Genomic DNA, 12,564 nt, shown 5'->3' with positions numbered 1-12,564 from the left:
ATGATGTGCAGCAATGAAGTGCATCTCAGAGGGCAGTTTTTAGCAGAATGTCCTCAATTCAGTTGACGCTTCCAACGTTTGTGGGAGCTCTTGCCCATTCAGCCAGCATGCCGAACAGCGGCAGCAACATCGTGGCCAAGAAAGTGACAAAAGAAAGCCCACAACTAAATGAAACTATCTGCCAACTTGCTGCTAAGCAGAAGGTCACAGGTTTCATTCATGGCCACCACGGCCACAATTCAATCGGAGCAAAATGCAAGAAAACGCTCAATATTTAGGTGCAGGTTAAAACATCTCAGGAGGTCTAAATTAATCTGGAGCCTGACCCCCATCATGGCGTCCTTTCGTCAAACTTTGTGGGAGTGCGACAAACTTTTCATCGCACTCCCACAGTTGTACAGTGGCTTTCATGGGTGTACAAAGTGTGCAGTGGCTTAAGAAGGACGCGGTAGCACTGGGGCTCTGGACTCATTTCAACCATTTGATGTTCGTTAACATACACATAAATCTAAGTATGAGAAGAATTTTTGTGTCTAATACCTCTGGAAACGTGCCTGCTGCAACTGGGAAGTGAGCCACTGCGAAGGCGATGTGGCGGGTCTTTAGGCAAGAAATGATTAGGCTTGGTGCAAGCGCCATCTGTTTAGAATGAGTGAACTAGCAGGTGAAAAGGGTCTGTAACCGACTGCACAGCTTTGGGGCAATAAACACCACTGTTTGATTTAATTTTAATTTAACTAGCTAGCCAGGCCCAGACTTCCCCACAAGTTACATAAAAATACTAATGTTACTATCTACTCCTCAGCTACTGCGCATAATCTTCTCACATTTTATTTTCTTTATTTCAGCCGCTCATTTGTTTTAACTAACACATAGCCCTGAACTCAAAACTTTTCGAAGCAAGAGCTATAAGAAAGTTTGTTTTCATAGTTGCTTTGTTACACATCCTGGAAATAGGCAATTCATAATGGCATTTGTACAAAGAAACAAAAGAAAATTGTGCAACAGTTATTTTGCTGTTGCACTTGCTCCTGTTTCATCATACACACACTTTATCGGCATGACAGTTTCAGCTTGCACTTCCTGTACTACAAAGCTTCCTATTGCTATTATTCCATGTACACTGCTAGCATGTAAATATGTAGTACCATATTCATTATTAAATTTAGCTGAATGATAGCTCTTGAGATGTTTTACTTTAATGTTGCATCCATGTATCAATATGTGTTGTGATGGACTATACTATATACTTCATATTTTATTGTTATAGTAATGATGAAGAGACAAAAACTACCAATAGTATGACTTAGAAATCTGGCTATTCATAAGGCAAACTTGTGCCCAGAAAGACAAACAATAGACAAAATTTCTGAAATACTAGTAGCGAACAAAGTCAGCTGTCGTCGAATTTGATATCATGGGTTAAATGTGTTTGCCATTTATATGTGTCTTACTGTACATTCCAGAGTAACTACTGGTACTCACGTACATTTGAGAATGTACAACACTACTTGCAAGCTGTGCAAAATGTGCTAGCAATTCCTTTGCTATAGAATTAGCAACAACGTTCAAGAAATTTAGGATACTGTGGGTGCGTCTTGTGCCAAGCGATAACTTGATAACAGTGACAATCATGAGAAAATGGACACTGGCAAAAAGTAAAACAAAGATACAGTGGTCACGCGGTGACACGTCCATTGCTTGCCTCAGCTGGCCTCAGACACTGTAGGTGCACAAGACGCGAGAAGGGGCACAGGACACATGAAGCACTTTGTGTGCCTTGTGCCCCTGAAACAATGCATAAAGTGATGGAATGGCCATTTCACTATGTTGCGGCTGTTTCATGGGCTTATGACTGACGTGTTTGCTTGACGAGGTCATGGAATGCTCCCTTGGTTGTGTGTGGACACATGACCTCGGCAGTGCAAAGCCAGAGCCACCGGGCCACCGCGGCGGGTAAGGACAGGTGCACACGAAACTAACTTCCAACAACATGCTATTCCTGGGAAACAGCGACACTTATACATCCCACATGTTACATCACAGAACATATGTCTAGCCAAAAGGTAACAAATAAACATTACGATTAATATTTATGTGTTATCCTTTTGGGTGAATGACAAGAAGTGTCACTCTTTACTGGGAATAAAAAGTAGCTGCAAGTTCACATTGTGTGTGTGCGTCCATTGCTCTTCTGTCTCTGCATGCTACTTGCACTACATTTTAACACTTTCATGATCGTGTTACCATCAAGAAAAATCATGATGTTTATCAGATGCAACAATAACAACACCACAAACCTCAATGTAGACCTTGTTCTTCTCCAGTTTGGTGACACGCTCCCAGAGCTGACTCTTTGTTTCCGGGTCATAGACACGGAACGGTCTGCAAGAAGAGGTTTTTGCAGGTGAGTGCATGTGTGTGCATCTTAAAAGTGAGAAATAGCATCAGAGCTGACAAGGTTGCCCTTATCTGCTTCAGTTGTGGCAGATAAGGGTGGCCAGTGCTACTCATTAATACAAAAGCTTGGTCTCATTGCTCTCGCCTAGTTACTTGTGAAGTTATCCAATAGCTTGTCACAGCTTTTTGGAATTGTTAACACGCAAGCGTAATAAAATTAAGAAATGACATCATTACATACATTTTAGTGCTAATGAGTTTTTCTGGTTTTCGGGTGGGCTGGTGCACTTAAGCATTCGTTTGGATGTGTACAGTTTGTGGGAAACCTGAAGAGCAAACCAAAAACTATTACTACCATTACTTCACTGTATTCTAAGTCATGGTAGTGAACCTAGCTGTATAATTAATGACAGCAACCTATGTGCAATGATTATAACCCACTGCTTACAGCAGATCAAGCCATACCTTTTAACATTCATGAAGAATACAATGTAGAACATTAATTTTTAATTCAAAATAACTGAATTTTAAGTTCTTTGGGTGAAATATTCTTCTTGTTTTCTGGCCATTTTTTGGTAAGCCAAGGACATATTTGGGCTTATTTTGAGAAGCCTGTCTGCTTGCTAACTCCAACTGTTCTAGACACCCTGTCTGATATCTCCCGCACAAAGACATAACTTTAGTTTTCCATCAGGAATCGACGACAAGAACCTAAGAAAAAAAAATCATTTTGCTCACCGACACCTTCTTGAAAAGGAAAGTAGCACTAACTCACATTAGGGTGCAGAAATGAGGGCACATGTGCATTAACATTGCTCTAAAATAACTGCATGCACACATTCTTTACATAAAAGATACAAGTGAATGTTTCTTCCACATTGAATAAAAAGTGTTTCAATTACAAACATGGCACACTCAATAGAGTCTGCTCCTTTAGTCAAATGGAACGAAATGCAATCTTAGGAATTGAGCCATATAGGAGACAGTCAAGAAGGACAGGACAGGCACCAACTTCCAACTGATTTCATTGCCAGAAAGCTACAATGAAGTAAACTTTCGACACAAGTGTGCTCAAGAAATTGTTGGGGAAGCAAAAAAAAAAAAAAAAACTCTTAGCCTCGACACATCCATACAAGGACGTTGAAAAAACTTAACAGTCAATGTGCTAGAGTTAAATTTGTACCCAATAAGTCTGTGCCCTTGCTGCGTGAAAACCTCAAAGCATGATACTTTTAGAAACTGCTGGAGATAAATTGTACTTTTGTAGCAATTTTTTTCTTGTGCAGAACTAATGAATGGTTTGTTTCTAGAGGTACATGGGCCAGTTACATCTCGGTCATGCAGCTGGCAGTAAGGAGGCAGCAGATGATTAGAAGGGCTACATTTATTTTTTATAACATTAGACACGGTCTTAATAAGATTTCTTTTTAAACAGCTAAAGAGTATTCTATTTTTTTGATAAAACTCCCAAAGCTTTCACGCTGCACAGCCATTCAACATTGACATCAAACGGCCAGGAGCTGAAGGCTGCTACATTGTACGTTGTAATGACGATGAAGAACACAGTAGCAAAACTGTGCACCTAGAAACTAACTTTTCAGTGGGTGAACCTGTGCCCAGAAATATAAGTAATAGTTGAGCACAACGATAGTGGCGAGCACAGTTGGTGATCGGCGAAAATCAGGTCTGCGAGTCAAGCGTCGGCTTTTATACATGGCTTGTCTAATGTTCCAGCATAATCACTGGTGCCCGCTTGCCTTCCAGAAAGTACTATACAATTCGTATTGTACATACAAACTGATTACACAAAGTTAGACGAGAACATGCACAACAGAGAGAGTCAACTATAACATTCGAGCAAGTTCCAAATCATACAGGCGCATCTTGCGCTGAGTGATAGCTTTAAGTTGTTAGGGGTGAAATGTAGTCCCGGAAAAAGGATAAACAAGCACGTGTTTCAATATCACAATCCTTAGAACGACAGAAAGCTGAACTAGTTGGTAAGGATTCACAATGCAAGGCCTCCATCAAGGACCTCTTTTCCCTCTTGATACTAATCCATATTCACAAATGCAAGGCTGTTATAATGGCAAACTGGTATACAGTTGCCAAATGTGTTTCGAGTTGTGACAATGCATGCATGCAATAGCTATGTTTGTCCTGCAAAGTTAAGCAATGGCTTTTCTCATGCTCACATAAAATTTAGTATTTTACCTTTAAGCCTCTCATAACACTAGCACTAATGATCAACTCTGCTGCTTTATGTATGTGGCGATATAAACAAGCTTGTGATTGTTTGAAGTCATAAAACCTTAAGGTGTTTGTTGTTTGTTTGTTTGTTTGTTTGTTTATTTATTACATACTGCAGCCCATCTTGGGCTATAGCAGGAGTGGCAATAACATCATAAGTCAATTGCAAACAAAAAGTCTGTCTCGGTTAGGAGCAAAGAATGAACATTTCCGGGCAATGCATTGCAACATTCAATTGTTGAAGGAAAAAAGCTATGTTTGAACATGAATGTGTGATGTTTAATGGCGCAAGCACCAGGTATGGCCAAAGAGTGGCATGCTAGTGTTAATGAGTTCGCAGTGGATTGATGAGTTCTATGAAGTTGATGTGACGTGGCTGTAAAAGGGCCTAAAACAGTTGCTGTATATTGCATAAAATGTATGTGTAATAAGATTACGGCAATGACTAATGATGTGTATTATGAGCACTAAGACACACTGCGAAAGAATGATCCAATATACAAAATATGTGAGATGCTAAAATTGGCTAGAGAACTACTGCCTCACCAGAGCCCTTGAAACAGAAGGGCCTAGAGGCATGTGCTATACAAAACAGCTATCATAGCGGCATCCTCTGGAAACAGGATGTGCTACGAATTTAATAGGCTTATAACATGTAGCTCACCATTCAAGAAAGCAAGGACTGCTATGGTCTTAAAAAGTGGTTCTTCACCAAGAAACAGCCGGATGAAAAGGGACACAATAGCGGTATGCAAGAGGAAAATGTTTCTTTCTGTCTCTTTTGGCTTCCCGACACTCCAGGAAGACATGAAGGATGGTCAGCCTGTCACCACATCTACCACAGGTTGGATGCTCGTTACCAGTCAAGTGAAAGTTACGAGTGCCAAATGTGTGTCCTATTCTCAGTATAGTGAATAGGACACCTGTTCTTTGTGTTTTTGCAGTTGGGGGCCAGAAACCTAGCTTCGGCTTAATAATGTAAAGCTTAGTGCTCGTGTCAGCATCCCACAAGCATTGCCAGTGGCTTCGCAGTTTGTTTCATAGGAAAGGCTTCATGTCTGTGGCAGGGACAGCAGCAGAATGAATACCCTGCGATGCTATTGATTTGACGATTTTATCAGCAAGCACATTACCCTCGATTCTTCTATGGCCAGGAACCCAGAATATTACTACATGTCTCTGTGATAAATAAATGTTGCACAAGAGTGAGTAAAGTTCAATAAAAACAGAATTTGTATGCTTTTGTAAAGACATTAACGCTTTTACAAGACTTAACGAGTCTGTGAATATGACTGCTCTGTGAAGTTTTAATTTCTTCATACGTTTTACCGCAGACAGTACTGCACAGGCTTCTACACTGAAAATACTTGTTAGGGGGTTCAATATGTCAGTTTTAGAAAAAGAGGGATCAACGGCAGCATAAGATATGCCAGCATGCGGTTTTGACGCATCTGTGTTGTATTCAGAGCAGGAGTACTTCGATTGAAGTTCACGGAAATGCATGGCAATTTCAAGCTCAGGAGCGTGCTTTGTGACCTCTACAAAGGATTCATCACATTCTATCACCTGTCACTCCCAGGGCAGTAATAGCTTTTCTGGAGGCATTAGGCGATGTTCAAGAATCGGGACATCCATTTCTTCGCTAAGTTCTCTCACACACAATGAGAAAGGTAGTCTCATAGAGGATCTACTACAAAAAGGTGTTGCAGACGTTAAGTCATTAACGGCTGTGGAACACAGATGTTTATGATTAGAGTGCACTTTGAGAAAATAGGTTAAATTAAACTGATGTATGTTCTCTGAAAATGGAGTGACCACTCATCTGACTATGTATAGGCTTTCGACAGGGCTTGTTCTAAATGCGCCAGTGGCCAGACGGTTACCCAGATGGTGGATGAGATCTAGCATCTTTAGCGTGCTCAGGGCAGCAGAGTGATATACCACGGCACCATAGTCCAATTGTGATCGAATTAAGCTCCTGTAAAGATTCAATAAACCCTTTCTGTCATTACCCCATGTTGTGCGGGATAGGATTTTAAGTAAGTTCATCGTTTTTAGACATTTTGCTTTAAGGTATGTTACATGTGGTATGAAAGTAAGCCTGTAGTCAAGTATAACACCCAGGAATTTGTGTTCTTTGTTCACAGGTATTTGCTGCTCATATATTTCGACAGTGGGACAAATCCAGAGAAAAGACGGGGAATGCGGGAGATGGCAATTCAAGACGATGAGCAAAACGTGAACAAGGTGAATGCAGGAGCCAACGTTTCAACAAGTGGACTTGTCTTCTTCAAGGCCTTGAAGAAGACAAGTCCACTTGTCGAAACGTTTGAAGAAGACAAGTCCACTTGTCGAAACGTTGGCTCCTGCATTCACCTTGTTCACGTTTTGCTCATCGACAGTGGGATATGCAGCACGCCCTTTCTTCCTGGTGAAAAGAACACAAGAACTTTTGTTGGGGTAACCCGTTTTCATCTGCCCACTTAAAAACTTTGTTCAAGCACTGTTGTACTTGTCTCTAACAGACCGTTACATTGCAGGATTTGAAACCTACTTGTATGTCATCTATGTAGACGGAATATAAAATAGATGATGGTAACAACAAAGCGCGTGCAACTCATTATGCCTCCCTGGGGTGTATGAATGCATGCGACAGTGCATTACCCATCTTCACCCGGAATGTTCGGTTGCGTGGGTAGCTTTCTATAATGTTTAACATAGTGCCGTGGATGCCCAGCGTCGACAGGTCATGCAGGATTCTGTAACACCAAGTTGTATCGTCTGCCTTTTCCATATCGAGAAACACGAATAAGGAGGATTGTTTATGCACGAAGGCGTTGCGAATGTTTGCTTCAATGCGCACAAGATAGTTGGTTGTAGACCATCCTACTCCAAAACCACACTGATATGGATCAAGAATTTTGTTTGACTCAAAGAAGTGTAAAAGCTGACGGTTTATCATTTTTTCAAAAAGCTTGCATATAGAACTTGTGAGAGCAATTGGGCGGTAACTTGTTACTAAGGTGGGGTCTTTGCCTTGTTTCAAAATTGGGATGACAAGGGTTTCTTTCCATGTGGTAGGGAGGTACCCCGCAGCCCATATAGCGTTAAAAAGTGTGAGTAGAGTTGTTTGAGTATCACTGGGGAGGCTAATCATGTCGTACATCATCCTGTCAGGTCCAGGTGCAGAGCTCTGACATGCAGTCAAGGAGGCTCTAAACTTAGCAGTGTTAAAAGGCACGTTATAGGCTTCATTCTGTCTGCATTTGCGGTCAATAGCCTTGCGTTCTGCTACTTGTTTGTTCTTTAGGAATGTCTCGGAATAATGGTTAGAATTGGAGATGCGCTGAAAGTGTTTGCCAAGAGCATCAGCTTGGTCTTCCAAGCTGTTCGCTTCATCATTCACTAGGGGCAACGGATGAATTTCTTGTCCCTTTAGCCTTTTTAGCCCGTCCCATACTTTACCTTCTTCAGTATACGAATTTATACTTGAGAGAAACCTCTGCCAGCTTGCCCTGTTTGCCTGTCGTCGTGTCCTTCTTCCCTGTGATTTAACCTGTTTAAATTCTATTAAATTTTCGGCTGTAGGACTTTCACTTTGTTTGCACCAAGCTTTGTTTTGTCTCTCCTGTGCCTTTCTACAATCGTCATTCCAACAGGGGACTCATCTTTTGAGTAAAGTGCCTCTTGTTTGAGGAATGAACTTTTCAGCGGTGTCAATGATAAAAGTGGTAAAGTATGAAACAGCATGATCTATACTAAAATTACCTATGAAATCCCGTGATAAGTAGGCGGATTCTCTAAAACGTTCCCAGTCAGCTGAGGCCAGTTTCCAGTGAGGGAAGTGTGGAGGGAAGTCATGTGGGTTTACCAAGTTCAGCATTACTGGGAAGTGATCACTTCCAAATGGATTTTCAATTACACCCCATTCTAAATCAGGGAAGATAAAAGCAGAGCCGATCGCCAGGCCTATTGATGAGTATGACTTATGATGCGGTTTATAATACGTTGGTTCTTTCTTATTGAAGAGGCTTGCACCAAAGGTTAAAAGGAAATTTTAAATGAGTCAACCTCTCGTGTCGCATCGTGAGTCTCCCCACATTATGTTACAAGCATTAAAATCTCCCATGAGTATGCAAGGCTTGGGAAGCAGATCAATGCAGTTATAAAAGTCTATTTTTTTTAGATGATGGTTCAGGGGTATATATATGGAATATACAGTGAAAAATTTATTAAAAAGAATGGCTCGAACTGACGTGCCTCAAGGGGCGTCTGAAGGGTGACGTGCCAGCAAGCTACAGACTTGGTAGCTACTATGGCTACACCGCCGGAAGCATTAGCCTTGGCCCGGTCTTTTCAGGAGATGCTGTAATTACGAAGAAAATTTGTGTTCATAGGTTTCAGATAAGCCTCTTGAACACACAGCAATTTTGGATTGTGTTTGTGTAGTAGTTCTATAATGTCGTCGAGGTTATGAAGTCCTCTAACATTCCATTGTAGTATTTGTGTTTACATTATGATAAATGTGTTTGGTGCTGTGTGTTTAAGAGACTGAGATTAGCTCACGCGCCCTGTCCAGGCGCCGTGATGTGAGGTTTGTCTTTTTTGGAGTGATCGCGAGAATCTTGCCGCTCCTTGGGCGCTGGTGGCGCTGTCTGGCTCATTGTTGTGCCCATCGCCTCTTGCGAGTATGCAGACCGCGAGTATACAGCCTGCTCCCCATCACAGTTTACACAGTGAAGATAATTTTTACAAGATTCAGAGGTGTGCTCATGAGCACTGATTTTCGCACAGGTGTGGCAGCCTCGGTAGCTCTGTGAACTGTGACTTAAATGCTGTCACTTGAAATATCGCCGGGGATTTGGAACGTGTGGCCAAGCACAAAGCTTGATATAGTATCCGGCCTCTATAGACTCGGGCAGAACACTTGTGCCAAAGTAATTATCAGGTGTTTGGTCTGGATTTCGCTATTGTCACGCCTCAGCTTAATTCGTTTAATGTTGATGACATTCTGCTCGCTGAAGCCCTCCAGGAGTTCGGCTTCAGTCAGCTCCAAGAGATCATCTGAGACTACACCATGGGAGGTATTCATAGTACAGTACGGCGTTACTGTTGCTTGGGCATCCCCAAATGGTACTAGATTTGGTATCTTTTCATACTGTTTCTGGTTGTGGAGCCCCAAGAGGTGATCACCGCTTCCCATCCTGGATGCTTTATAACCTGTGCCAAAAACTTCAGTGAGAGACTTAGTAGCGAGGAATGGCAAAATTGTTCGCACTGGTTTATTGTTTTTTCAGAATGAATAACATGAAAACTGGGAAAAGATTCTTTTTGCCGACCAAAAAACTGGAGTACTTCATCGGTGCCCCCTCTTTTCTGAGGGCAATCAGGGAGTGAGGGGAAAGAACTAGCCATAAAGGCATGTGTAGTTTTCGGCAATAATGCCAGCCACCCACCGTGGAGCCCTACAAGGGGACGCTACAGGGACTGTAAAAACTGCAGGTTCTTCAAATGCCAGCTGTACGTTATCAATATAACCAAATATAAAATAGCCTAGGTTGGTTATTCACACAAGGTTAACCCTTGCTGCCTGGAAAAATTGAAAGCAAAGGGAAGCCAGAAGAAAACAGGAAAGATGGAAAGTGAGGGAGAGAGAGAGACGGGAAAAGGCAACTACCGAGTTCCCTCAGGTGGGTCAGTCTGGGGGTGCCATCTACGTGAAGCAGAGGCCAAAGAGGTGTGTTGCCTCCGCCGGGGGAGCCTTAATGGTCCGAACACGCGGCATCGGCTCAACCTCCAGGATTCCCTTTTCCCTGGACACGGCTAAGCCGTGCAGGGCTACATGCGGGAGGGTGCAACCCTCTTGTGCTTGGGTACGTGGTGTCGCAACACACCAAATGTCTGCTGACGCAGACGCCCCTGCGGGGTATGTTTGAGCATGTCAGTTCTGGATTGCAGTGGCAAAAGATTTAGGTTGTGACAGCTATGGGTGCGGGAAGGTTCAACAAACAAATTATTTATCTAAGCAGGTAAAGCACGAAGCCTTAATTAAGGTGTGCAGGAACTTCATGCTTTTGTTGCGGCAAAGTGTTGTCAGAGCAGTTAAGTTGAGATAGAGAGGTTAGAAGATGGTGAAAAACCCCTATTGCAGCAAATGTAGAAAAAACAAACAGCTTTCTTTTGTATGGACTCAAACTTGTTAATATTGTTTCTATAAAAACGATTCCAAACTATAGATACATATTCGAGGATTAGGCAGATCAGCATTTTTATGCTAACAGTTTAGTTTCTTGAAGAGTCACATAAAGGGCACGTTGGAGATAGCCAAGTTTTTTTAATGATTTAGTACATATTACTTCAATATGCTTGCTCCATGATAAATTGTGAGTGAATACAAGTCCAAGGTACTTATATTCGGTTACATTTAGCAGAGAGGAGTTATTGAAGAAGTATGAGAAAACGGAAGGACTTAAACGCCCAGTGAATATCATTTAAACGGTTTTGGTGAATATTATACTCATCTGCCAGGTGTTACAACATGAGCAGAAGTTTGAGAATGTGTCATTATATGTATCATTTAACAAATTTGGTTCAGCAAAATCTTAATTTTGATGCACAGGACTTATTATATGAGGAAAATAAGCTCTTGTTGGGCAACATAGCCCATTTCTAAAAACAAAAACGGGGAACATAAACTGGACCTACCTGTGCTGATCGGTGAAGAACTTGGGCTTCCTTGCTTGTACGATGACTACATCGAAAAGGTCTTGCCATTCAGGACCAATCATGTATCGCATGCCAACATCACTGCAGAAACACATGAAAACATAAAAACATATCTGAGTACGATGACATGAGCATACAATGTTAAAACCAAGATAGCAGCCACAGCTACAGCAACTGAGCAAACTACCTGCGTATATATAAATTTTTAAAAAATCTGTACTGCACGCAGTGCTGGAATGGAATGCGAATTGTTTGGAAGAACCTTGAACAGGCACCTTTGCACATTTTTACATGCATTATTTTTTCAAGTAGTGTTTTTGTACGTCTGCATAAGTAGCTATACCTCAAGGATGTTGGGCTACTGGTTGCACATCTGCATCAGGAACTGAAGATGTGCAAGTTGACAAAACCGCGCTGGTGCTTCATTTCGTTCGTATGTGTTTCATTTCAGCTCAACAGTACAGGAGGCGGGTCGAGAATCAAGGCACAATAACTTGGAAGGAGCCAGCCAAGTTTGACCAGAAACGTTGGGTTTAATAAATCTCATTTTCTGTTGAAGATGTTATTAAATTCATAATTAATTAGCCTAAACAAACAGACAGGCCTATTAAAATATCTAACTTCCAAAAATAAAAGTACGGAGAGCACAGATATTAGTGCAGAAGACAGGACAAGCAAGTGGTTAGTAGCAGTGCAGAAGCCAATATAAGCCCACAGTTGTGGAGGGAGTAAACACATTTAAATAAAATAAAATTGTGGAATTTAACATCCCAAAATTGCACAGTGGGTAAAGAGTAGGTTCCTTCGTTATAAGGTTCTATGTTTTTTATAATTCAGGGGGTAAAAACAAGGTGTTATACTTAAAAAGGCAAATGGAGGAGAAATTGGAGTTTTTATTGGCTGATAGCCTGAAGTACAGGGTTTTCCTGGGAACATTCACAATAGATTAACACAGGCTGAGTGCACGGTGCATGGCAGGCACAATAACTCAGATGAATATTAAAAGAAGAGCTTCTCTCGCATCATGTGACGAACATATCTGCAGCAATCCTCGTTAACATGCATTATTTACACTTCTTAAGGACACCACACGAACAAAAAAATACAAAACAAAACAAATATAGATGTACATGGCAATCCTTTGTTTATTTTATTCTCTGCAAATTAACACATAAAAAAACACAAATA

At 41.5% G+C, this 12,564-nt stretch overlaps 1 protein-coding gene across 1 annotated transcript in view; it reads right to left on the bottom strand.

Annotated features, from left to right (window-relative positions):
* Positions 1 to 12,564, bottom strand: part of Nt5c (5' nucleotidase C) — a 41,199-nt gene that overhangs the window by 15,186 nt on the left and 13,449 nt on the right. The window contains exons 9-10 of the mRNA XM_075682057.1: positions 11,356 to 11,457; positions 2,301 to 2,385 (exon numbers count right to left, since the gene is read on the bottom strand). Coding sequence (XP_075538172.1) covers positions 2,301 to 2,385; positions 11,356 to 11,457 — 187 coding nt within the window. The remainder of the gene's footprint in view (positions 1 to 2,300; positions 2,386 to 11,355; positions 11,458 to 12,564) is intronic.

This window comes from Dermacentor variabilis, chromosome 2, assembly GCF_050947875.1.
Source record: "Dermacentor variabilis isolate Ectoservices chromosome 2, ASM5094787v1, whole genome shotgun sequence".
In the NCBI taxonomy this organism is placed as follows: domain Eukaryota; kingdom Metazoa; phylum Arthropoda; class Arachnida; order Ixodida; family Ixodidae; genus Dermacentor; species Dermacentor variabilis.
This window is presented reverse-complemented; position numbering and strand designations above follow the sequence as displayed.